Source organism: Lonchura striata, chromosome 8 (assembly GCF_050655825.1).
Source record: "Lonchura striata isolate lonStrDom1 chromosome 8, ASM5065582v1, whole genome shotgun sequence".
In the NCBI taxonomy this organism is placed as follows: Eukaryota; Metazoa; Chordata; class Aves; order Passeriformes; family Estrildidae; genus Lonchura; species Lonchura striata.
The window spans coordinates 9689146-9716827 of NC_140710.1; the positions used below are offsets into that span (position 1 = coordinate 9689146).

General features: G+C 39.4%; 1 protein-coding gene across 4 annotated transcripts in view; it reads left to right on the forward strand.

Annotated features, from left to right (window-relative positions):
* Positions 1 to 2473: 2473 nt before the first annotated feature.
* The window catches only part of TESK2 (testis associated actin remodelling kinase 2), a 75988-nt gene continuing 50779 nt past the window's right edge, over positions 2474 to 27682 (forward strand). Inside the window, exons 1-3 of one of the 4 annotated variants that reach the window (XM_021528514.3) lie at positions 2474 to 2632; positions 10230 to 10530; positions 27353 to 27474. In XM_021528514.3, coding sequence (XP_021384189.2) covers positions 10312 to 10530; positions 27353 to 27474 — 341 coding nt within the window. In that variant the 5' untranslated portion in view covers positions 2474 to 2632; positions 10230 to 10311. Of the gene's footprint in view, positions 2633 to 2837; positions 4145 to 10229; positions 10531 to 12192; positions 12386 to 27352; positions 27475 to 27682 lie in introns of those variants that run through there. The other 3 variants (XM_021528521.4, XM_085585702.1, XM_085585703.1) reach the window with 3 other exon arrangements.

A 27682-nucleotide genomic window follows, 5' to 3' on the forward strand; every position in this document is an offset into this window, starting at 1 on the left:
CCAGCTGCGAGCGGGGGACGGGGACTTAGAGCGACAAAGTTCTGCTGCCAGCTCCGGTTTTTTTCCTGCTTTCAAAAATAGGAATTGCCGTTGAGATGAAGTCATAGGAGGGCTCATGAGATGTCTTTATTTCCTTCTCGAAACAGGGCTCAGTAGCGTCACGAGTCACAGGAGCTCGTGTGATGTTACATGAAACACAGTGTGAGTGTTTCCAACCGAGGTTCAGCTTTACTGGATCACGCTGGTGCCTTTTAATGATGTTTCTTTGCACCAGACTGTGGGATTACTGCTTATTCCTGGATATTACCAGTAAGACATTCGCAGCCAAAAAGCAGGCATTGAGAAACAAAAAGGAGGTAAAATTTTTGAAGGGAAACAGGGGAATGATAATTCATTTGTGTAGTTCTGGGATCAGTTCCTAAAAAGAGCGGTAATCAAAACCTACCACCAGATGTCACCTTAAAGCCAACTAATAGCTCCCAAAACAGCAGGGACGAGGAAATCGGGAAATGGGGAGATACTGTTTTGTTTTATTTTTGTTTTTTTTTTAAACGGGGTAAAAAGTCGCAGGGATCACTGGACCCTGACATGGTGAAGGACCCCGGGATGTCCCAGAGTTAGCTTTACAAAATCTTGCTGAGATAAATCCCAGCAAAATATAAAGCACTGAAATTTAACTTAAAAAAAAAAAAATTTCTAAAGAAAAAATCTTGCTAAAAACGCCTATTATGAGACTCAATCCTGCTTAAATATAAAGAGACTGATGGATCTGGGTAGTTCCATCTGCTATGTCACTCTTTAAAATATGATTGATACAATAATATTTTTTTAATGGCTTATTTACCAAAGCTTTGCTGCACTCTGTGTTTGAGATGTCATTAGAACAGATGTTTGCAGGTGGTTGATATTTAACAATTGTGAGTGTGGGAAAATTTCCTGTGAAGGAAATCCAGGAGGAAATTGAGAAAACAACATATTTTTTGCCCACACAGAAAGTACTTTTAATCTGTTACCTGTGCAAAGATAATTATACCTTTTGTAGTTAAACAAACGGAGAAAATTTCACTGTAGACTCTTGATTGAAATTCTGAGACTAAATTTAATCAAGACATTGCAGAATAGAGAAATTTTAATCCAGCTGTAAGAATAAGTCTCTGTTCAGTATTTAGAGCTGGTGCTAATGTGTCCGACATCAAACTCCTTCTAGCACATTTTTGATCACACTGAAAAGACTAGATGTAAAATTAATGATGAACAATAATGAGAAAACATATTTCTAATATGGTATGAAAAAGCTGACTGACACATTCTTGCCTGAGACTCTTTTTAGTTACAACTCCTCCAGTTTTTAACTGTTTGGGCTTTGGTTATTCTATCCATAACTGCATAGCAAATGAACCTTGTTTGTGGAAGAGTTTCAGTAAAAATAGTTCATCCTCTGCCAAAGATGAGGTCAGGGAAAAGAATCAGCCTCTCGCCAATGTAAACGAAAACCAAATCCCCCTCACAAATGTTTAATGAGATGTTTTAGTCCTGCCGTGCTTTGGAATGGATACTTGGAATCTGGCAGCGCATCGCAGCAGGAAGAAAGGTATCTTCTTCCATACCTGTTCCAGGCTGCCTACATGAGCGTAAGTGATAATTTGAAAAATAGCCGATTGTATGTGAGAAATCCCAGGCTTATTTCACCTTGGCAGCCGAACGCCCAGAATATCTGAGCTGGGTTAAGCAGGTTCCAGGCGGGGAGCGGGGGTGGCCGAGCCGTGTGACGGACAGCAGGAGCGGGGGGCAGGCAGATGGACAGAACGGGAAGAGTGAACGCTGAAGGTGCAAGGAGGAGCCCAGAGAAAGGGATGAGTCCTGCGGGAATCCTAGCACGGACGGGGAATAAGAGGCAATAGCAGCAGGGCTGACACCACGGAGCCCAGCTGTGCTCGTTGGCAAGGTGATCAAGGATGGGGCGGGGGCGGGGACCGGGACCGGGACCGGGACCAGGACCGGGACCGGCCGTAGGTTCGGGACACTCGAGCGCCCGCCCCATTGACAGCTTCATCCACCGCCGCTAAAGCCACACGGTGATTGGCTGTTCCGCCCGCCCATCACTGCCCGGCCCGCTCTCCTACTGGCTGATTCTCTTATTTATAACCCGCCCTCAGGAGTTGCCCAATGAGAACGAGGCGCCCATAGCAACGCCCCCTCTTCTTCCTGCCGCTGCCTCCCGCGCGTCTCTCGGGAGTTGTTGTCTCTCCTATGATTGGTCAGATGGCGTGTCGCTCAAGCGCTCATGACCAATTGGAAAAGGGCACTCACGCAGGCTACCTGCGAATCCCTTCGCCCGGTTTCCTTTTCCCATTGGTCGAGAGGCACTGTCCCTCACAGTTCGCCTGGCGCCGATTGGCCGGTGGGCAGGGGCGGCTCTGTGGGCGGTGGCGCTGGTGGGAGAGGCGGAGGCGGAGGCGGAGCCGGCGGTCGCGGCCCCGGGTCCCGCAGCCGGGCTCCCGCCTCACATGGGGCCCCCGCGCCGGCCGCAGCGGCGGGGCGGACCCGCGCCGGGCTGCTGAGGGGCCGCGGCTGCGGGATGCGGCCATGAAAGCCCGCGCCGCCCGCGGGCCCTGCAGGCGCCGCCGCTCAGGTAACGGCCGGCGCGGGGGCGGCGCGGGGCCGGCGCGGGAGGGTCGGCGGCGGGGAGCGGGGCCGCTCCGGCGGAGGGGCTGGCTCCCTTCCGGCGGGGTCTCGCTGCGGCGGCGGAGCGGGGCGCTCCGGGCAGCAGGTGCGCGGCGGGGCCGCGCCAGCCCCGGCGGCGGCAGGTGAGGGGCGGCGGGAAAGCCGCGCTCCGAGCCGGGGTAAAGGTCTGCAGCGCCCGGCGCGGAGCTTTGCCCGGCCAGGATTGTCTTGGAAATGTTCGCTTTGCCAAGAGGTGTAAGGGCTTGGCTCGGGTTTTACTGTTTCAGTGTACCCAGTAAGAATACGTGAATCACGCGTTAATGACAGGCTCGAGTGTTCAAGTGTGTGTGTGCGTGTATGTTTGCTTTGTGGCCTTCAGGTGAGACGTGCTGTGTAAATGTAGGTGGTCACTCTTAATGTTTTATCCCTTGGAGGGTCGAAAGGGTTTTTGCTTCAAGTACGGGGGACTTTCCACTTGTGTGTTCCTGTAAGTGATGCTGTAATAGTTAAAAGCTGCAATTTCGAGAGTAATGAATTGAATTGGAAGAGTACTGCGTTGAATTTTATTTAAACCTTTCTGTTTGCCCCTCTAAAAAAAGCAGCAGCTAACATTTAGGTTGTTTATGAGAAGCCTTTGTGCTTTGACTGATTTTTTTTTTTTTTTTTTAGTAGAGATCAGAGTTCTAGCATATTTTATTGTCTGCAAAATCAACAGACTTACAGTTCCATGGACTTAATTAGGCAGTGGAATTTGCAACCTAAGATAAGATTTTTTAATGAGAAACTCTGACATGCCCTGTGGACTAGTCATAAACCTTTCCATTTAGTCATCATGCTTGGAAATAATTGTTGCATGCCAATAAAAATGTCATTTTCTGATTCTTGCAGTGTTCAGCTGTAGACATGGCTGAGTAATTCCATTGTCCATTTTGGTTTGTGTAAAACCTTCATGCAGAACGAGTAGTTTAAACAGAAGGCAAAGGTGTGTTCCCTATACCTGGTGGCAAGTGTATGCTCTCCTGTGTTTTTTGCTTTGATTTGTTTTGTGGTTTTTCATTAGGATGAACAGCTGGCAGCTGGGACCAAGCGCAAATTAGGGCCTACAGAGTAATCCTTGCTTCAGTTCTTTGTATTTTTGTGGATGGACCGAGTTAGTTCACAAGAGCTGCTCTGGTGGCACAGGCCTCCTGTAACTTAGTTATACCCTCTAATTCCAGATATTTGCTTTTGCCATTGTACTCCTTTATGCAAATGGTTTCACAGACTCATGAAAAAAAAAAAGCAGGGTTGAAGGAGGGTTCTGTTGCTTCTGTGTCTGCTGCAGAAAAGAATGAAGCTTGTGGTTCACTTGCATCATAGGTTCCCTTTCTGTATTTTTCCTGTAGCAGACAACCGTGCATTTGCACAATGGCAGAGCTCTTTACTGTGTCCTTGCAGTGTGGGATCCTGCAAACTGGCACAAAAATAAGAGCTCTTCTAGGTAAGATCAAAAACATTTTGCTCATAATTTTTTCTTAAAGCCTTTTTCCTGCTTATTAGTTCCCTAACATATTAATTTGGAGCTGTGTGTTCATCACTAAGTCCATCTAATAATCAGCAACTGTATCACACCGACTCCATCTGTTGTCTGTTGCCAAGACTTCTTTCTGACTTAGACTGTAAGCTTCTTTTCATATGATCCTGTCACTTTTTGTTAAGTTGAGCACACTGCTGGTAGTGGCTAAACCACTTTCTGGCATGATTGTCCTGTTGGTTGCACTGGAGAAATGTAACAGCTTTTGCAGCTCGGAGTGGAGTTGGTTGAGGTAACTTTGCTTTTGAAGGCTGACCTTGTGTGCTCCAGGTCCACGGATCTCACGCTATGAATTACAAGTTTTCCATTGTGCAGGGAGCTTCAGACTGGTTTGTAAACACCAGTAAACATCAGTTTCTGCAGTACCTTAAGAACAACGGGTTTGGGAAGCCCTGTTCTCACTTCCAAAAGTCATAAATTAGTGAAGACAATGTTACTGTTCCATTTGTGCAGCTGCTACTGCAGTAAACAAGGTACTTGGTGTTTCACTGTAAGGTGCAACCAGTAACACAGCCTTGTGCTTAGGGTAGGCTACAGAAGGTCTTAAATATTTCTGGATATTATACTTCTAGCTGGAAAATACAAATATTGACTGCCTTGTGTGGGAATGCATAAATATAATTTTGTCCAAGAGATGGTAGTCAGGTATGAAATTCAGCCTGTTTACTTTGTCTTCGTCCCTCTTTCAGGCATTCGTGTTCTCTTTCCTTTGCTGTTCTGGATTGTCTCACTGGCTACATTGAAACAGCAAAAGTTGCTTCCAGTTTCATGTGAAACCCTTTGTGCTAAAAGACCTGTCAGCCCTCATTGCAAACCCAGCAGAGAGGCTGGGGGAGAAATTCCTAGATTGAGATGTTACAATACCTGTTGGTATTAGAAGGCTTTGATTCCCTTTCTTTTTGTTAGGCGCTCAGCAAATGTCAGCCTGCTGACACCTGGAAGGCATGAGCAGCTTCTCAGTGTCTCTACTGGGCTCGTTTTGTTAAGCAAACATAATATATAAAAATGATCCATTTGAGGCAGCAGCTGTGTCTTGTACATGATCTACGTGAGTGGTTATTTAACGATGCTCTGTAACCAGGCTGGAGCCTGTCTGCTCTGTGATTCGGGTGACTGAAACCAGGCTAGGAGAGGAATGGATTGTTGCAAGGACCTTAGTAGAGCTTCAGTTTTGTATTGTAATTGCACCCTAGAAAATGCTGGTGATTACACTGTGGGCATAAGGATCAATTAGTTTTCTGTTTGTTTGTGAGTTTTTATTATTCTCCCTCAGTTATATTTACCTTCTAAATATGTGCTAGAAATTATGCCTATGCCTGATGAAAATATTTTTAAACCTACAACCTTGGCCCTGAATCCTGAGCTCTGCAGTAATAGCTGGTCTTTCTTACTCACTTCAAACTTGGCTACAGTCACAAAATAAATGAACTGTTTGTTTCAGCAGAGCCTCTCGTGGAGGTTTGTTTGCATTATAAAACCATGATGCAGTTCAGAAGTCTTCCAGTTTCTGGAACGGTGTAGTAGGGCTAATGCAGGTCTCTTCTGAGGAATGTCAGTCCTAGTTTGCAGGAAGCTTATGCTGTGACAGTACTGGCTAGAGCTGGGAATTATCCTGTACAGGGGAGATGAAATTAAAGCAAAATATCATGTAAGTGAAAATAGAAAATACTGTGATTTTCATGTTCTAATGCAGTGTCGTAATGAAGACTATAAAATGGACCTAAAGACTTGTCCCATAAAGTAGTCTAAAAGATTTCAGGTTCAGGATGTGCTGGGCCAAACATAACCCAAGATCTGGTATTTGTAGCTACCTCATCTGGAAATATTTGCTGTTGTCTTCCTCTCAAGGACAAGAAGCTAAGTTATGGACAAACTGAGGAACTTTCCTCTGTTAGGGGGAGCAGGTGACAGCAGCTGAGAGCAAAATTGTTGAGTGCCTGGTTCTCTTTACTGGTTTGGTTTAAATTCTTGGGTTTCATTTTAAAATATTTTTCCTTGTTTTTATTTGTTTTTCCTCAGGCTAAGGACCTCAGTCAATTCAGTCTTTAGAAAAGTTTATTCTTTACATTTTTTTGAAGCCTTTCTGAAGTTTGCACTGTAGTACAGTGAAGTCTTCTTCCCCATCGAGTTACTATTTTGTAGAGTGACACTTGCCAGCATAATTCCTCTAATTCCTTTATGTTTTTGTAGTGCTGGCTGTTGAAGCTTCATCAGACTACAACTTTAAATAGTTAACTCTTGGCAAATGACTTTTATCAAAGCTTTGGCATCTTGTTCTTCAGAAAACCTTTTCAAATTAATAACATGCTTCTGCCAGATTTATTGCTTTCCAGGCTGAATGTGTAGTGACAGTCTCTGTGTCTAAAAATGGTTGTTGTTATTAGGGCCATCTTTTAGGAAATTGTGAGTTTGACATTTGAGTGCAAGTATGCACATATTTATAAAGATACTGGGGACAGGAAACCTCTTAGTAATGAGTAGAATTTTTTTGGGGAGGATCTTGTTTTATGCTCTGAGGCATAAAAGGGTTGCTGCTGGAGTTCAGGAGCCTTACCCATTTTAAATCTATGAAGTATAAAATGTTAATTACTGGCTAGTATATCCCTGTTTAACACTGATGTTTAGGGTATAACTTGATATGCTGTTGTGGGATTTCCATCTTTAAATAATTGCAGACTCCGGCACTGGTTTTGAAAGGTAACTCTCTAATTAACCCAATTAATGCTAATAATAGTTGTATTTATAGCAATTTCTATGATTAAATAATCAATGCATTCATTCAGTGAAGAAAGTGATCTTAATATAATATTAATATGGATTTTTTTTCCTTCAAGGTGTATTTTGGTAAGCAAAGAAATTTAAATGTAGTAGGGCATGAAATGTTCTGAAATTGTACTTTTTAGAAATTTGAGAAATGGCTGAATAGGACAGATAGGCATTTTGAGAGGTGAATTTCAGAATTACTTTGGTCTTGGCAGAGTGAGGTGCATTTTTCTTGAGTATGGGTGTCAGAAAAATTGTTCTAGAAGCTTTATTAGGAAATTTGTTTTCTAGTGTGTAGAGTCTTTTAACTATCTGTTGAGCACAGTTTAAGAGTTTTAAGCTGAACCTTAATATGAAAAAAACCACCCAACAACCTTTTAGTTGGTTACAGGATTTACAGGATAGTCTTAGATTCTGCTCAGTGCACTTTAATTAACCATACAAGGTAGTAAATTAAAGTACCTCAGACTGGCTTGACAGTCAATTAAACCTTGGTTGATTTCATTGAGAATGTGATCATTAGTGTAATTGGCCAAAATGACAGGAGGCCCACTTGGAATTGTGCCCACTTTAAATTTTCCTCTAATTCTGTGTATGCAATCCTGGGCAAGATAATGGAGCTGTATCCTAATATTTTCCAAGGATTTTGTGTAGCTGTCTGGAAAGGTAAACTCTAGCAGGCAAAAATGAAGAAATGGGTTATTTGGAAATCCAGATGGCAAAACCTTTTGGGGCTTTTTTTTTCTGTGTGTGTGAAGTACAGTGAATTGCTTCTCTCAGTGTGGAATTTGTGTAGAGTTTTGCAAAGCTCACCATGTGATTTCAATCAAAAGGATGTGTATATGTGTGAGGGAGATTTTTTGTTTTGTTAAATAGATGTAGAAACTGTGTTGAGGCCATCTTTTGTTAATGGTATCTGGATACTTAAGAGATTTAGGCTTTTTCTCCTGTTTAATACTGCTCATCTAACTTGGTCTATCTCCTCTAGTTAAAACAACAGCAGTCTTTCCTATTTTAATTTTTTTATCTTGCTTTGTCTGGAACTTCTAATCTTTAGTTTGCTGAGTTGCAGTGTAGATGTTTTCTCACTGGGTTTATTCTGGGCTTCTGCACTTTCAGTGGAGTGGTGATCCTGTAGTACCCTGTGGTACTGGGTTGTCAGGTTGTGCATTTCTGGGGGCAGATGCTTGCCTCCTTCCGTGGCAAGTGACTGATGCATGTGGGTGCTACTCTGATAGAAATAAGTTCTAAAAAATTGTTCCTTCAATTACAGTAGGTTTTCTGGTCAGTCTTCAAAGATAGTATCTTCATATAAAAAAATGAATTGTTAATACCATGGTTTCTTCTGTCTGTTCTCCTTCCATAGGCAGTTCTTTCTTTATCTCCGTAAAAAGTAACCAAAATATAGCTTGCCCTTTTCAGATCAAAAGGAATTATTTAAGCAGGCCTTGGAAATTCCCAGGCATCTTTTCTGTAGCTGAGGAGGTTCTCAGCTACTTTTCTAGGCTATTTTTCAGCTATGTTTCTGGGCTATTTTTCTCCATGGAGGACATGTAACAGCCTTTATCTTCTTGTGGTGCTTCTGTGCCTTTGCCAGACCCTCAAGGCTCCTGAGTCAAGAATACAAGATCACAAACTGGATCCCGATCTCCTGTGTGCCAGTTGGCCACTATAATCTGAAAAGTGCACTAAGATTAGGCATGTGGGAGTCTGCATACAAAAATCTGTAGGAAAACCATGATGTGGGTTTTGATAGAGATTAAATTTTCATAATCATGCCTTGGTAAGAGTCCCTTATACCCACTGACATCCATTTAGAGAGGTGTTAAGATGTTTGAAATAAACACCCTTCTTTTTTGGAGTGGACAACCTCAAATTAATTCCAGACAGTTCAGCAGAGCTTATTTCTGAAAGCAGGGAAGGACTTGACTGTGTGTTTGCCTGATGTGTTGGCACAGAGCATCTCTAAAAGATAGACTGCATGCAAAACATAGCCTGTAATAGCAGCACTGCTATGTTTTCAGAGGGCAGCTGGTGTGCCTCTGAAATGCTTTTCAAATGTACTGTATTGTTCAGGTTCTGTACATCTTTGTACATAGAAGTGTAATTGCCTGCTCTGTGGTTATTTTGCCCACCTTTTAAAAAATCATTTTATTGTTTCCTTCCCTTCCTTCTACTTTTTCATTCACCCTTGGGGAAAAAAAAAAGTATCCTCTTTGTGACTGTTCACTTTGTTCAGGCTTTGTAGGTGCTCACCAAATTGCTGTAAATGACTAGTGAAGTTTGGAATGGATGAATAACCTCCTAAGTCTAAGGTTTAAAGAAAAAAATATAAAATACCTGCATTTTATAATTAAAAATTTAAAATACCTGTCAAGTTTGCCATTCCAAGCTGAATTTGATGGGCTCCAGAGTCATCCTGATTACTTCATCATCCTCTTAAAAAGAGGAAAAAATTATTAGTCCCCCTCCTTTTTTCCTTTTCCTTTTCTCCTACTTGGCAAATGTAACTTTGTTTCCTGTGTTTTCAGTTCAACTGAAATTAATATAGGTTTAAATAATATCTTTGTGGGGAAAATTTGTATGGCAGATTGTTATAAGAATACTTTGTAGCAGGATTGGTCTTTTTAGAAATTTGGGGGCTAGGTGTTCAGTGGGTATAACCTTGTGTTCCTGCCGGTTAGGGAATTGATCTTGGCATGCTCATAAATGGAAGCTTTAAAAACAAGGTTTTGATGCTTCAAGTGAATAATTTTTCTTATGCCAGTTGAAAGTGTTTTAATTTTTTTTTATAGTTGGAGATGCTTTGTTCATGCCTGAAAGTGAAATAGTTTTGCTGTAGCAGTAGGTTGGTCACTGACTACAACTGAAGTGGAATTACATTTTGTGGGTTTCCCCCTGCTCCCTTGCTTGCTGTAAAAAAAGAAAAGGTTGGGGGAAGGGAATGAAAGTTGTTTGTTACCAGCTAAATTTTGAGTTCCGAGCCTGTTTGTCTCAGAGTAGCCAAAGCATAGGATATTTCCATGGATCTAAAGGAAAAGTTCATTAGGTTGCTGTCTTTACTGTTGATGTTGTGTGGTGGTTTGTTTTATTTCTTTGGCTTTTTTGCCCCTGATTGAATAGCTTCATTCTTTTCTTACTCTCTTAAATGGATGTAAGCTTTGTTGGGTTCTATCAAATTTATTAGATATCTTCACAATAATGGTAATCTCAATTTTTTGTATTTTAGGATCCAAGCAGAGTACAGAAGACAGCAAATTACCTAAGATGTGAGAAGTCCTCCTGTAGTGAAATAAAATCTTGTTTTCAAAATGGACCGAAGTAAGCGGAATTCAATAGCAGGATTTCCACCACGCTTGGAGCGCGCTGAAGACTTTGATGGTAGCACTGGAGAAGGGACTGGTTCCCAGCTAGGAAGAGTTTGTACCTCTTCATACAGAGCCCTGATAAGTGCCTTTTCCAGACTTACTCGTCTTGATGATTTCACATGTGAGAAAATTGGCTCTGGTTTCTTCTCTGAGGTGTTCAAGGTGTGTGTTTAGTTTTTTTTACTCTTAATGTTGGTTGCTTCATGTTTGAGAATGTACAAGACTGTCAGGAGAAGTACTTTCCACTGAAGTCAAATAATAGTCCTTGTATTTGCTTCACTCCAAATGAGTGAGTGATGAAGAACTTTCAGGCTTCAAATACTTCTTCAATCACTCTTCTAGCTGGTTTTCTTTTTTTTTTTGTCACTTATAATTTATTTGAGGAGTTGCAGAGCTTTTTGGGAGGAAGAGAAAAAGCTAAAAATTATTGGTTTATTTTTGACCTCTGCCATGTATTTCTGCATTCATGTAGTGTTAAACACTGATGGCTTATTGATTCTCCTATATGTAAGTGTAAATGTCTTTAATTTAGCTGGTTTATTGGTTTTGTGGGATGGTACACATTCCTTTGGTAGTCTTCGCCTCACAAGACTTAGATGCATGTGTTAAGGAGTTCCATACATGGTTGCTGAATTTGGGACCACAGATTTTATTGCACTGAAATTGCAATACAATTAACTACTCTTCTGTTTCCTTTGCTGCTTATGCCACACTCCAATAATGAAAGATTGGTTTGAAGTAAATAATATGAATAAGAAAATCTGATACTTTCAGTGGCTTGCAGCTCTGTATGTGGGATGTAGAAAAGACCTTTTTAAAGCAATTTGTAAATACAGTTTTATAGTGCTGATAATGTTTCTGCTACTCTGACTGTTCTTCTTCTAAGGTTTATTGCAGAGGAACAGGACATTGAGTTGTCTTTCCGGCATTGAAAAAATAGATTCTTTCCTTGTTCTAGTTCCTGACTTCTCATGGAGTTACCCTCCACATAGTTTTCTGGCATTTCACTGAAATGGAAACAATCTTGCAGTATATTATGTCCATTCCATAACAATTCATCTGTTTTTTTTTTTTTTTTAAGTTAAACCAAAAAACTTTTTTATCCAGTTTTATTGCTGTAAAGAGATACCTGCATTAGAAAATTGTTTTTTTTTAATATTGCTTTAATACTTAAAGACATTGAGATTTCCATGTATATATTTCCTCTTGTGTAAAGGTGAGTCACTCCACAGAAGTTTTTCTGTTTAGCTAGATATATGAAATTTTAGTTTTCACTATCACAAGTTTTTAATTCTTTAAAAGGCTAGACATGAAGAACTTTATTCGGGGTGTGTAGGAGACTTGGTGCAGGACATTTCTTTATAAAGCCAGCTTTTGTAACAGTTGAAAACAATGGTTGGTTTGGTGGCTCTTGTTTGGTTGGTTTTTGTCTTATTTTCCTGTTTGGAAAACTTTCTGTAATGCATTTTGTAGCAACTGGTTTTGTGTGGAGACATTTTCTAATGTTAAATGTTTGAAAGTTCTGTATATTATTGAATTCATCATTACAGCTTCTGTGGTGAAGCTGCTGTGCTATATATAAAGGTACCAATAGACTTGGGTCATGTCTAAATAACACACCTCAGTTTACTTGTGCCAATTTCAGAATTCAGGTAGAGGTAAAAAGGTAGCTAAAAGTAAAGATGAATTTCCAGCATTCATAGTAATGGATTAATTTGAGAATTTGTTGCTTGAGAGAAATCCCCGATACCCAGTTTATTTTTATATGCATAAACAAGTCCTCTTAATTCTTTAAAAACCTTTCCCTGCTCTTCTCCTTTGCAGTGAGCTAAAGCAGGAATCCCAAGGTGTTGGATCGAGTTGGTGGCATTCCTGTGAGAGCGATGGTGGTAGTCTGAGTAGCTGGTGTCTGTTTTCACAGAAACAACCACAGTCCTCCTGCAGGCAGAGACTGAGTGATAAACTCTTTTCTTTTGCATCAGTTTCGACCAGAGCTCTGCAGTTCTGGCACGAAGGGGTGAGAATGCATTACAACTTTATCATAGATGCAGTTCCAAACTCATTTAAGCAGGTTTCTGTTCAGCTGCTTTATCAGCCTGACCACCTCTGTCATTAATCCTGCTGTGCTGATGATCAGATTTCATGTGAGAACCTTGATGTGCTTCCAGTAAAGAGAGCCTCGTGGCTTGACACAGTTAAATTTCAGTCTGATCTGCAGGCTCACAGCTAAATGACTGAAGTTGAGAAAAAGCCAGGATAGTTCTAAACTTACTGTATAGGTAATTTTACAAGAGCAATGAAGCCTTCCCTTTAAATGTTCAGAGGTGTCTCAAAACCCACCATGTCTCCAGAGCTTTTTCAATAATGTATTTGTCTATTGTTTTGTATCATACATTGGATTCACTCAAGTGATTTAGCAAAGAATGCTTGGACTATTTTAAGGGCTTGAGATTTTTGTTTTGCTATGTAGCTGACAATTTTTTTCAGTGATTTCTTCCCCTCTATCCTTTTCTGTGGAAGCTTCTTTTAAAATAGTCTATTGTGGTGGATAGAAGTTGCCTTCTCTTAACTTTTAAATAAGAGTATGTTACAGGTCAGATGTGTATGTTCATGGTCATATATGCTATGAATGATCTTTTAACATTTCTAGTATGCCTTTATTCACAAAGATATTAAAATCTGTGGCTTATTCAGACTACTAAACTAGTGTTTTGATTTTGTTAGCCATCACTATAACACTTCAAATTCATGTTCACCTGAAATATGTAATGGAAACTAGTTTAGAAAAACTGAACTTTGTCAAAACATCAGCAGTCTAGTTTGAAGCAGCTGACTGACTAGTGCCTGTTCCAAATTTCAATGGCAAGTGCAGCACCCTGACGTTTGCTTTTAAGATTAAGCTGGGCAGACACTGTTTGTATAAATGAACAGCCATGATCCCAAACCCATAAACTGTTGGGAAAACCATTATACTGAAATGAAGTATTACATTAGGAAATAGTTACTATTAATTATAAAATGTGTGTTTTGGAACAGCAGTCAAACTAAAATCCAGGATGATCTATTCACATTTACCTTCAAGTTCAGTACTAAGAATTCAAATTGCTGTGAATTTCCTTCAGGTGTTCTTTTTGTCTGTGCATTCTGTAGCTGAACTTTTGAGAGAGACTGGAAATACTTGGACATTCCAGTGTTAAAAATGGACTTTTTGCAGTTTATTATTTGTGTGCACATGAAAAAAGGAGTCATTGATCTAATACAGAATTATACAAAGCCAAGTATAAATACAAAGAGAGGGCATCATACTTTTGGATGTCTTAACAAGATGGGTGGTGGTTGCAAAAGGATCAGTATCCCCAAGGTGTTTGTGCTGTATGTGCTTATACTGTGAGGCCTCCTATTTGAATACCCTGGAGTGATGGTCCCAAATTCATTAATTAGTTGTCAGTCTTTATTTCAGTGGTCAAATTAACTTTCCTTGACTTTCTGAAGTGCTGACTGATCAAGAAAGGTGTGCCTGTCCAAATACGTACCTTGTACCTGAGGCTAGGATCCTGTTTCTAGTATTTATTTAATGCCTTCAGGGTGTTTAGAGATAAGCAGCATCCAACTGTCTAATGTGAAAGGAGAAACGAGCCTGGAGTTGTGCTCACAGGTATTGTGAAGAACACATATATAATCCTTTTTATCAAGTACTTGTCATGCACTTAGGATAAAACTGGTAGTTCTGTCACCTCTTAACATACAAATAATAAGTGATACTACATAGTGTCATTTGTGATATTGTGTGTCATGGCCACATTGTCATGGTGGTGGGCTTGATCTCTGGAACATCTTGTTGTAGGCTGTGGGAGGTTTAAGAGATATTACTGACATGGCTTTCCCAAAGTGACTCAATGGGAAGTTTTCTTTTTTTTTGTACTTTATGACTTCATTACCATTCAGTATAACATTTTTCTCTGTTTGTAATTTTGCAGGTTTTGAGGAGTCAAGTGCAGAAATGTTTAATGTCACTTTCTTCTGTTGCCTCTGACAGGGCTTAACTAGAATAACAGTGCAGAGTAGGAACAGAACAGCAGAGTAAGTGAGGGATTAAGTAATGAGATTTCAGACTGTAAGAGGTCTCTTGACTAAAAAAAAGAGTATCTGTCTTGGTGGCATGAATATCTCTATCATGTTATACTTTGCCTGTAACGTCTCATAGTTTAACTCTGTGCCTAAAAATAAAGGCATTATGAAGTTCTCAAACAGTTAAGCCTTGGAAGAGTTACTGGGTCATCTACACACACTGCCACATTACCTAAGTTCTTTGAATTTTACCAGCAACTGGAACTGGTATATAGAGCATATATTGACACTACATATACAGCATATAGCAAAGGTATACCTCCCTTGCTGATTTTTAAAATTCAGTTCTGAAGATCTCAAAGACAAAACCATGTCCTGGTTTTCTCAACAATAGTATATAAAAACCATCCTTCAGCTTTGTGTCACACTCTTATAATGCGTGTCACTTTTTGCTGTCATGGCACATTAATACCTTATATTTAATGGTACTAATTAATTAGTACCTCCTGTTCTCTAGCCTTCAATCCTTGTTTGCAATGAAGGTTTTATTTGGGTATGTTGATTTTTGCTCAGATTTAAGATATGAGGCAGCTTTCACTAGTTAGTGAAATAACATGAACAGGGTGATGGTCCAAACTGAAAAGTTTCAGATTGGCTGAGTGGCAGCTTCTGTCAGAAGGAAGGCAAAGCAGAGACCTCGCTTGGCTCCTCGGGAAGCTGCCTGGGAGACTCCCCTGTCTTACCCTGCTTTGTAGTGTCCAAGTGTATCTTCAGCTGTGCCTGGCAAGTCTGTAATCTGGTTGTTGTCAGTTGTGGCGTGGAGTCAGATGCCTTACAGAAGTCTCTGTATATCACGATTGCAAAATAGGTATACATTTTGCTTAATCAATCTTAATACCTAAATTGAAAATTAATGTAAATCTAGGCAGTGATGTTATGAGAATTAGTACAGTATCCTTAGCTAAGTCAGGCATAAATATTTCTGCTCTGTTCTTGGCAGCTACTTTTGGCTTGTCCTTTAAACTTCCATCATAAAAGAGTCTACAACCTCCTTTGGTGTATCCAGGCTATAATTTATTATTTTTAAATGATCCTTTTATAGATAGAACCTCCCAGTTTGAGTTGTTTCTACAGCTGGTCCTTCCTATTTGCTTATTGACTCTACTAGCAACTCATTACTGACAGAGGTTTCCATTTTCCTGTGGCATTTAGTCAGAAGAGTAACATGTCTGTGAGTGTGTGGAAGGAGGGAAGCAGATATTTGAGTAGTTATAAAAATGAGCATGCAAGGAAGGGAATGCTAGTTCATATTAAAAGGAGAATATGACTACAAAAAGGACGTGGAAAAAGTATGGAAAAAAAGGCAAGGGACCTGCTGCTTGGTTTTCAGCCCAAGCTCAGCAAAATCCCACTGCAGAAGGTGTTGGAAACAGTGTCAGAATTTGCAGACAACTTTTTCCTGGACTGGAATCTTTATTAACTTGGGTTTTATCAGATGAACAGTCACTGCAATATTTGAACTGTCAAAGTGTTTTAAATCTAAATGTGAGTCTGTGCATTATTGCTGATCTGTGCAGGATGGCCCTTCACCTAGTTGGGCTGGAAGGGGAGAAGCTCCTGGAAAAGGGATGGTGCAAGTTTATTGAGGAATTGGGAAAACATCTGGAAGAATTGCTTTCCGTCATCGATAAATGTTTTCCTCATGCCTTTATCTACAGTCATTGTCGCTTTGTGTTAAGGAACAAAATAGTAACGCTGTCAATTTAGAAATTTGAAACACGACAAACATCTTTCTGCATAACATGTAGATTTTCTGGTATTCAGGTTAAAAGTACTCAGAGCAGCACTGATAATGTAACATTTCTCTAGAAATACTGAATCTGTCTCATACTTTTTCTTTGCCCTTATGGCTTCAGTTTGAAAGTTCTCTCACTTTGTCATGTGTTGTTTTGAGCATTTGGTGAAAGGTTTGTACTGGGAAAGGATCTTAGGCCTCTGGAATTAGCAGCCTGATCAGAGGCCTAAGTGTGTCTGAACACCTAAGTGTTTTTCAAAAACTTTGTAAACATGAGATCACACAGTATCCATGATATTTGTGATACTATTTGATAGGCTTAAAATATACTTAATTTTAATTCATCTATTAAGCATTCATTTTCAAGTTTTAGGCTTTAAATACTTTTTCAACATTGGATATTTGACTTCAGAAAGTTGGAGAATACAAGTTGTTAATTTGGTGTTAACACTTGAGGACAAAGAAACAATAAAACTTGGTTTAATAACTGGAGACGTGATTCAATGGATGACTTCAGTCTTAATGTGTTTGCTGTATAAAAGTTGTCATTACAGTGCATAAACAGACTTAAAATAAGGAAATAGTTATTTGAAGGTGCTCTTCAGTGTGATGAAAAAGGCATGATAAAGCCCAATGGCTAAAAGCTGTAATAGGAATTGAACTTATTTTAAAAAACACCTTACCAACCAAAATTTATTTTTGGTTGCTTTATGAATGATATTTGTGGCTTTTTTTTTTTTTAAGAATGTTCTTGATTAAGTTTGGTAAGGTGTTGAGGAAGTTACAGCTTTCAACAGTATAATACCACCAATTTTGGAAAGTCATGGTCTAGACAATAGGATTTTTTTTAAACTGGTATGTGTTTTTTTCCTCTTGATACTTCTGTAGCTACATTGGGTGAAATTAAATACTTCAAGGTCTGCTTATGATAAGTGGTGGCAGAAGCCATCTTTTTAGGGTGGAAAAGGAGTAGGGAATGAATATGTGGTTTATCCTATGTTTTGGTTTTGCAGACATAATATTTAATCTTTTAGGCATGGGGAATATGCTGTGACTGAAAAGTGACACCCATTTGACCAAGGCTTATCTTCCCTCACTCAGGTGTAGAGCCATTGTTCTTGTCCCTGCCCTCCCTGTGTGATATGATGCCAGTTAGAAAAACAGACAGCATCTCTTCTTGTCCATGTATACCTTTTGGCCTAGTTTTTTTATAGGATTGAATTTTAAGCTGGAAATCTTTTTCATTTTGACTAGAGAAGGAAACTCACCTTGCTCAAGGTGACAGAAGTAAGGTATTGGAGGCTAAAGGTCTCTCCTGTGAAGTTAGGATGTTAAAACAAGCTACTAATTGGTTGAGAATACAGTCACTGTATTATGTAATCTAGCCAAGGAGATTAGTATAACTCTGAAACTTGACTTCATACTCTGTGGTTTTATTAGAGAGGTGATTTAAATCTGTTTCTTTCTATTGTGGTTCTTGTCTGGAGTAGGAAGAAGTGCCATTGTGGAACTGAGGCATAAATGCAGAATCCAACTGCTAAGATGATTTGTATGGTAACCACTTAACCAGACAGTTGTCTTCCTCTTGCTAATTTTTTTTTTTTTTTTTTTTTTTTTTTTTTTTTCCTTTGCTATGGAGGTGCCAAGCTACTGTCATCCTAGTCCTTGTCACTTAATTAGCAAATGCTTTTATAGGGCATAGGCCACAGGGAGAAGTAGTAATAAATAGGCTGCACTCCAACAGATCATTAATATAGGAATTAAAAATCTCATCTGTCTTTATGGATTGCACCATTGGGGCAAAATACTCACTTCCTCCCCACTTAGCAATTCTGAATTTTAATGACATTTGCATGTATCTAAAGTGTAGAGCACTCTTACTTTTAGCAGAATTGAAAATGCTTTGAAATACAAGGTAGAATGGAGGGTTAACTCATATTTGCTATCTGAAACAAGTTCTGGTTCTTATTAATTTATTTTCTGGGTAGAAGTCTTAAGATGTGCATGTTATAATCATCTTAAAACATCAGCTGAGGAAACACTGGGATTGAAGGAGAACCAGGAAGCAGATTTAATGAAAGCCTTGTCTTTTGTAGTGGTGTTGAAATATTTTAAGAAAATTTCCAAAAGTATACTTCCATAATGCTTCTTCCTACAGTCCTGTTTGGCATCACTACCATCAAGTCTAGAACTCTACTGAGTAATAAGAATTAAAACAGGGTGAAACAGTTCTTACACTGTGTTTCACTTTCTCAGGTTGGGTCAGATAGCTTCTCTGTTGAAGAAAGAAATATTTAGAAAATATGATAGAACTATCCTGAAATGAACAATTTGTTTGAAGACTAAAAAGCCAGAATAAAAATCACTGAAACAAACTTGATGTTAAACAATACCCAGTAAAAAACAAACAAACGAAAAAGCATAGTTTAATGTAAAGTTGTCCATTTTGTAATGTATTTTTCATCTGTTTGAAAACCTGGCCTCTCCTCAGCCTTGCTGAAGAGCTGATACATGGAATGTCCGAGGTAAGTCTTTGTTGTCCTCACAAATAGAAAGAACGCTCACAAATTCTGTCAATGGTAAGAAAGACACTGATACTATAACAAGTACCTTGCAATAGGAGATAACCCCCATTTGGATTTTGTGTTTAGTACAGTGACTGCTGTAGTTCAGAGTCCTTTGGGCCTTTGATTTTCTTCTGTTGGAAAAGTGCCAATCTGAGTATCATTGTGCAGTTTTCCCAGGGCAAAACAGGTGGCAAGATGCCCTTGGCCCTGAAATGTTTGTGTGCTTTTTTGTCTTGTTTTCCATAATAATTTCTCAAGCATGGTTAAATGAGATCTGTTTAGTTTTCTCTTCTGGATGGAGATGTGCTGGGTTGGCAGCTCTGGGATTTTCTGTTTTGCCAGCTGGCAAACATGCACATTTGTGTAAGCTCATTCATAGCTGATACTGAGAGACAGGTGCTGATTTACTGTTCTTCAAATAACTGTGCTGGCATATGTCCAGTATTAACATGACTGCACCTAGAGAACAAGAGTGCATCACTTAAAAGCTTTGTGAGACATCTCTGAGGCACCTCTCTGGACTCTTATTTACTGGGATTAGCAGCAGGGAACAGTTAAATATATTTCAGTGACGGATTTCACTGCCTTTGCCTGTGGAGTATCTGTGTTGTTAATGCATACAAATGCTTATGTGTTATTGCCTAATATGAAATGTAAAAATGAGAACTGCAAATTGCTACTGGTGGCACTAACAAAATAGACATGCTTAATAGCCTCAGATTCATAGGGAATACTTCTCCATAGCTCCTTAGCAGCCATTGGAAGTGGTTAGAGAAAGGAGTTCCTAAGCCTGTATGACAGGACTTCTTTTTATCTTTCCTTCTGCAGTTGTTGGTATTCTGTATGCAATCCAAAACTTGTTCCCAATAGGTACTGAGGCCGTATCCAAACTATAGGAACAACTTCTCCTGTTTATGCTCTGGGGTGGCTGCAGGGCCCTTTGCACTGGTGTCAGCTCTGCAAGGTGGGGGCCCTCTGTTTGATGGCCTGGTGGCATTAGGGGCTCTGAAACATCCCTGGAGTGATCAATGCCGAGACAGCGTTGCTTTGTTAACTAATCCGGAGCTGACAGTGTGTCTCACACTGACTCACTGCTGCTGCTTTGTTCACATGAGCTGCCTGCAGTTAAGTCCTGCAAATCCAATTCCTGTGCTTCCTAGCTTTTACAGGCCGTGAGGAGACATAAGAAATTGCATGGCATATTTAATTAGCTACTTGTATAAGAACCTTGCTCTAAACAAGAGCAGTTCATGAAGACTTAAATAAAAAGAAATTACCTCAAAAATTTTTTTTATTTTGGCTGTAACCTGAATGTTATTAACTGTATCAATTTATAAAAGCTGAGGTATCTTCAAGTAAGCAAAATGTGGCTTCTTCATGCTCCCTGCTCTCTTTTTGTGGTTGTGATCAAGTTCTAAGTGCTGTGATTATAATAGCAATAGTTGTATGTCCGTGGGCTCTGTTCTGAAAAGTGAGAAAGACTTCCTGGACTCATGCATGGCAATGCTTATTTGAAAGATTTATAAAGGAAATCTAAGGAAAATATTTCTGCCCCAAACAGAACTTTCTGTCAAGGCTCCCATATAGTCTTGAAAAGAAACCCCACAAATGTGTTTGAATACCAATGATAAGATTATTGGTGTAGTGGGGGGGCTGTGTCCTCACTGCCAAACTGTTCATATACTGTAGAAGTTAGAAGATACAATTTCTGTGTCAGGAAAACTCAGTCCAAAGTATTGATTTCTTCAGAAACATCTGCAGATTATGTAAGTGTCATTATCTTTTATACAGGCTAAAGTCATAGTAACATGGAAAATATTTAACCATAAGTATTAAAAAGTAAATGAGAAAATAGGAACACAGATACAGTATCTGATTATGTATTATCCTTGGATGTTACAGTAGTCATTTGCAGATGTCAATCTTCCAGTCTTCTGGCAGGTAGATAATATCACCTCAGTTTTATAGACCAGTTAGGTAACAAAAGAAAGGGAGTAGCATGCTCAGGGCTGCCTAGTGAGCTGAGGATAGATAACACTGAAAATTAGGAATAAGCTCTCATTTATGAACTTCAAACTCATTATTTCTTTTTCTTTCCTGACTATAATATTACTCGGGTATCAAGTACATGGCTGAGCTGTTTACTGAGGTTGAGGTAAAACAGTGCTTACCCAGCGTCCTTGTTCCATGTCCTGGATTGCAGAGGAAAGTTTATATGGTTACATTCTGCTGAACTGGCTACAAAATCAGTCAACTTCCCCACCCTGGGCTGTGCCTGTTTATTTCTCATCTCAATAGTCCTCTGATGAATTTGTGCTTTCTCTCTAAATAAGACTGTAGTCTCTTTCTGCCTTTATGGCTTGATCGAGATCAAGTTAATGGCAGAAGCAGAGATATGTGCACAGATTCATATCAATAAATGGTTTGTTTAAAATAAAAGGGTGCTCTATTTTGGGCCCTGGTTCTAGATTACAGTGGGCAATGAAGAAAAACAAAATACAAAAGAAATATTTAGGTTTTTTTGGAAGACAAGTGGATTTATAAAGTATCAGTGGTACTGCTGTATTACTGATTAGAAATCCACTTTAGTTTGGAAAAAAAATTGGATCATTCGACTGTATGTGTGGAATATTCTCTAGTAATTGAACATATTTCTTTGCTGAATTGGTGGTGCTAGAAGTTACTAAAGTTATCAAATTAGGACATTTGTTTGACTAACACTGAGCTTTTGTACTAAAGGCAAAATGGTGAAGTCTCCAGCTTTTTTCCGTGTATTTCTCTCAATTCTTTTTAGTATTAGAAATTAGTAGAGTCACAATTACTACCAGACTTTTGAAAGGTTTTGGGGTTTATTTTGTGCCTAGTTTCTGTAGATCTTCTGAACCTGTGCTACAGCTCTTGTAACACATGCTGACTAGTTTTGTTTGGCAGAGTTTTGTTACATTTGGCATGTCTCTCTTCTTGCTGCAAGAAGTTGTAGTATAGTGACATTCTGTATTACTACTTGAAAACAGCCACAACCCTTCTGACTCTCTGGAATCAACATAGCAGCTTAGTATTATCTGGACTGGTGTATTTCTTTCAGCTTCTATTTGTCATTATAAATTTTCCTAATGGTAAGAAATTTTTTATTTGATATAGGCATCACTGCTATGAGTATGTGTATCTGACAGTAGGTACATTTTAATGTTACGAAAAACATTTCAGATTACAGGCTTATAAGTGCTGTGATCTGAGCTGAAGAACAGGTTTATCTTTGCTGAAGGGAACTTTTTTCAATCAACCATAGAGTTAAGGCATCCTTCTTACACATTCATCCTCAAGGCATGAATATGTCCTTGTAAGTGTGATGGCTTGATGGTGAGACTTGGATAAAATACAGCTGACCCTATGTTTTTTAAATTTTTCTTCTGCTGTCACAGCAAGGAAGTAGTCTGTGTTTGAGAGAAGTTTTGTATCAGATCCAAATTGCTGGTCTGCTTCCCTGTGAAAGACTTTTTTCCTATCATTTGGTAGATACTCTTATGATGAAGCATTTTCACTCTAGCAGTGATTTCTTCTATCATCTCACGTACCTCACAAGCTTTATTGTTAACTCAGTCAATCAAAATTAAACTGTGTAAAACATTTAGTGCAAATGGCCTAGAATGGTAGCTAAGGGAATGTCTTCATCTCTTGTCATCAAAGAGAAAATTCTTGTAAATCAAATGAAGACAAACTCAAGGAAGGTCAAATATTTGGACCAGAGTGGACTGCTTTTATGATGGTGCTTTGGATGGCAGCAAAGGTGAAGGTGAAATGGCCAGATGAAGACTCAAGGTGTGTAAAAGAATGAACAAAAATTGGTGTGTGTGCTAGAGCAGCAACATGATTTTATGGAGTAGGCTGTATAAGTAAAGATCTGTAAATGTATTTAAGCAGTGTGGCTGGATGCCAGAAGGAGGGGAGGGTAAGGAAAAACTGGAAAGCAGTTAAGTTTTTGAAGAGAACTGTGACAAAATACTTCCAGCTATATAATGATGATTTGGAAAATAATGAAAATGCAATGAAAAACTAGGAGCACAGCTGAAAGCTGTGTTGGCAGATTTACAATATCAGCATCAGGAAATGTTCTTCAGATGTTTATTCCAGGGCCACCTGGAAAGGTACAGTGAATATAGATCAAAAAGGCCTTGTGAAAGATGAAATCAGGCTAGATTTCAGCTATTGCTTAAAATATATCTGCCCTTTAGTCCAGCAGAAAGTGGAAGTAATATAAATGTTTGGATTTTCAGAGAACCCTGATAGACGTATATGATGTAATAGATAAACAATAATCTAAATTATATTTAATTTTTTTAACAATAAAGAACTTTACAACTAAGCAGCAGGCTGAACATTAAACCCAACAATTTTTGCATGATAATTCTCATGAACTTTATATAGTGACTACTTCTCTGGAATGTGAGCCGTGCTGAATCACAATTATGAGATTTCCTTTAAATACATCACTATTTCTTTACCTGTATCTATGACTTCCTCTACTTCCCACTTTCTCTTGAAGAAAGGGTTAAGGATCAGAACATGATCTGATGTGTGTAGAACCACCCAGGTAACCAGGGCCAGGTCAAAGTCCTAAGTACTTTGATCTTAGAAGAATCAGAGTGCAAAAGGACAGTTTAACTGCCTGTCAGCAATAAAACAGGGAGGCAATATCTGGTTACTGTGACCTTGGAGATGGAGTCACACACATAGGTAAGCAGACTGAGAAGCTGGAAGTGTGTGCAAAGCAGCTGTAGGATTGTCAGAATGTTTCTAAGCAGAGACACCATGATCCCGACATTGCTGAAAGAGTATTTGGTCTGATATGCAAGGGGCCATAATTAATAATAATGTCATTAAAAACTTCACAGCAGTCTGCAAGTTGCACCAGGGAGAGGTTTGAATTGCATGAGTGAATCCCTGTTTATGTTGAGTATACAGGCATATGCCTGAGGCAAACTGCTGTGTAAACAAATGTTAAATTGGATCAGCAGTATTGCCAAAATATTTGCTCATTTTCTTTCTGTAGTCAGGTGGTTGAAACATCTCTTCCATGTTTTTGTGGCATAGAGGTGGCCTGAGAGGAGAAGAAGGATTAAAATGAAATAGTTTTGCAGGGCTTTGGCAAGGCATGCCAGGATAGACACAAATTTTGTCTAGGGTATGACTGATGGGTAAGTAGGGACAGAGGACAGAGCTGACAGCTCCTTCCATGTTGATGATTCCGAGTTTGATGAGACCTTAAAGACAGAACCTGTCGGTTCCTTGTTGTCAATTCGTTCTTGCCATAGAAATGCTATTTGCCAGTTGTGCTTCAGAGAAGAGAACATGGTTAGTCTTTGGTGTATTCCAAGTGATTAGCATTGTGTTCCATAATTTATAAACTGATAGTTGGTTTTATTAATAATGTTGAGTATTGTCCTCTTGAGAAAGATGCCCTCTTACCTCCCATTCTGCTTCTTCCTCCTTGCTTAAAAGATAACTAGCAAGAGAGGAAGAGTCCTTTTTTCCCCCCTCTTCTTTGGTTTGATTAGGAATTTTGCTGTTCTGTCAGATCTTGGAGGAATACATCCTCCAAAATCAGAAGAATATATGGAACTTCAAATAATATTGCTGGTGTTACCTTACAGTGTCCCTTTAAGTGAAACAGAGCATAGTGCAATATTGGGTACTATTTAGAGGCCAGGTAATTGGACAGATTGTTCTGCTCTATGTGTAAGAAACTTGAGAAATTTCTAAGCATGGGAAAAGTGATTTTATAAAACAAACGAAAGGAAAGTCTACTGACCTTCCACCAAATCTTGTTCAATCTGTTAAGACTCGAAAGACTGCAGGATAGCCTAAAACAGAGGATGAAAAGTTTTGTCTTTGCAAAAGCAGCTCACTTTTCTCTGGATGTGCAGTTTGTGCTGTGGACAGTCAGACCTTTGAGAAGCAGTTGTTGGTCACTTCTTGTTGCATATCTGACCTGAATATCCAAGAAGCATGCAGGACACAGTGACCCAAAAAGTTGCCCACCTTCTTTTCTGAGGTTTCCTTAGCTTAAGAAAAGCAGTCTGAACAAGGAAAAAGGTTCTATGATAAATTCTACTTTTACCTCAGAGTTGAGGTGAAAGAGCAGGAAATTTTGGCATGAAACTGTGTGAATTATAGAAATAGGCAAGAAATTAAGAGGTAGCTGGCAGAGTTAATGAGAAGGCAAATACTGTTTAAGACCACATTCCATCTGAGTTCCTGATCACCTGCTACCTGTATTCATTCCCTTTTGGCACACCTTGAAGCTTCTGTGCTAGTGGAAAGCTCATTTCTGAGGAGATTCTGTTGAGAGCATCTCTGACTGTGGAAATTAAGTTATTTCAAATCCTTTTCTGTTCCCTGAAATCCCCAAATTACTCCATCACAACACCCAAGATTCCTAACCTTGGTCTCGGAGGAATTTAGCTGCTGCTGTGTATAGGTTCAAAGCATAGTCCTTTTAGATTTTTTTTTTAAATTTACATTGTTGAAGTTTTCTAAGTCTATGAAAACACTTTTAACTTTTCCCTCTCACTCAAGGTATTACTTCTAGTAAAACTAAGATATAACTAAAATATATTTTAAAAGTCTCTGCTCTGTGTAGACATTGATCTGTCCAAGTTAGCTTGTTCATTCAAATTGGCGGGGTAAAATTAAAAATTAATGAAAGTACACAACTGACATAAGAAACCTGACAAGTAACAATAAACCTCATCAACTTAACATGCAATCATCCTGCTTAAAACCAATAAGCATGCCAAACAGGCAAGACAGGTTGTGTTGAGAATGACTCTAGATTATCTTGTTGTAATGCACTAAAGTTGTAGTTTGACCAGTTTTATTTTAAAACCAATATTACCACAGAGAGGAGGAGTCCCATGCTTGTGAACTTGCTGTTGGTTTCTGCTCAGTGCTGGTTTCTATATCCTTCTCCACCCCCTTTCCCTGATCCTTCTTGTGCTGGGATTACTGGGTGACTGTAGGTGAGGCATTTGAGGAGCTCATGTACATAAGCGGGGAGAAGCAGGAGGAAAAGCATCTGAGGACTATTTTTCTACTCAGTGCCTCGATGTTGTTTACCATACTCACCTGGGATGTTTCCAGTGCTATCCTATACTTGAAACTAGGACGGGAAGAGGCAACTTAGAAGTGTTAAACCACACACCTGAAACATGACACCCTCTCCTCCCCCATACATCCCTGCCCTGAATCCGTGGGCTTTGTGTCTAGGTGAGAATGTTTAGCTGAAACATGCCCCTTCTTCTTGCAGATAGTGGTGTGCAAATGAAAGTTGAAAATAGGTATCACTTGCTGCCTCAGAACTGCCAGGAAGGGAGCCTTACCTTCAAAACCCATACCCCATTTTCTTCTTGCATTGTCTTATCATGGATTCAGTTTTTCTTTCTGTAATTAACATATCACAGCTAAAGAAGCCTCTTACTGGAGAAGATGAACAGTCTTCTGAAATAAAAGCAGACAGGCTGCTGTTGTTTAAAATGTAGGTAGTTTGTATGTACCTAAGTCATAATGTTGATTTCAGTTTTAAATTAGAAAGCTGATGAGTCTTAAATTCCTGGAATACAGACCTTCCGAAGCTAATCTCCATAAACATGAATGAATTTGCCATGGGGTTAATTCAGGGTTTTGAGAAATGCATGTTTTCTATTTACGAGCTGCAGGTACTGATGTATGAAGAAAATGGGAACGTAATTTCCATGAATGCTACCAGTATTTGTGTGGGAATGTCCAACTGCAAGGAAATTCAAAGGCTTGGCAAGCCTTTCACTATTGTGACAGCTCCTTTCTAATAGTAGCACACATCTACATAACATTTGACAGACGGGCTAGTTTGAGTACCAAGTTAGAAATGGCCACAGCCCTGCATTCCTGGCTGGGCAAAGTCATGCTGAACGAGGTGCTGGTTGCCAGAGAAATCTTTTTTCCTCCTGACACTGTACAGCCACTACTGACACCGTGGGTGAGGTGTTCTCCTGTGCAGGAACCTCTCTGCTTTGCAGCAGGGGTTGGTAGGAATGCTTTCAGTCTCCTGGATGTGGAAGCTGGATCATAGTCTATTTTCAGAAGTAAACAATGAGCATCTCCAAAATCTGCCCTGTAGCTGTAAGCAACAGGTCTTGTATAACACGTTCTGTGAACAATGACAGCAACCACTGCAGGGGGAAAAAAGGATATGGGTGGAATCAAAATAAGTTTCATAGGTCTTCAGTGAGAAGCTTTTTCTTTGTGTACAAAACAGATGGCTTCTTCACTTGTATTAAGAAGCTGATAGTTGGGTTTTTTTCAACTTCTCAAGCTTTCTGTCATGAGTTGCAAGAGAAGAGCAAAATGCCATTTCACATTTGCATAGTATGCTTATAGAAAGTCATGTCTATGATAAAGATGCAGAAATTGGTGTATGGATCACTTTTGTCATGAAGGATTTCTACATTGCACTAAAACAATACTGTTTCTTCAGTCTCGTTTCATATTCTTACCATTTTTTGCTTCTATCCAATAGGTAAGGCACAGAACTTCAGACCAAGTAATGGCTTTGAAGATGAACACACTGAACAGCAACAGAGCAAACATGCTGAAAGAGGTTCAGCTTATGAATAGACTCTCACATCCAAACATCTTAAGGTACACTGGCTTTTTTCTGAGTCATATAGAGATAGGTTGTCTTTAGTAGGGCTCTCTTCTTTCCAAGTTTAATTTAGCTTTTTTTGTTGTTGTTGTAGGTTTATCTGTTCTGAATGTGTTAGGATGAATAGCTAATTTAATAGATGAATGGGAAGATGAAAAGAATTAAGAGAAAAGAACCCAGATATGGACAAAATTTTGGTATCTG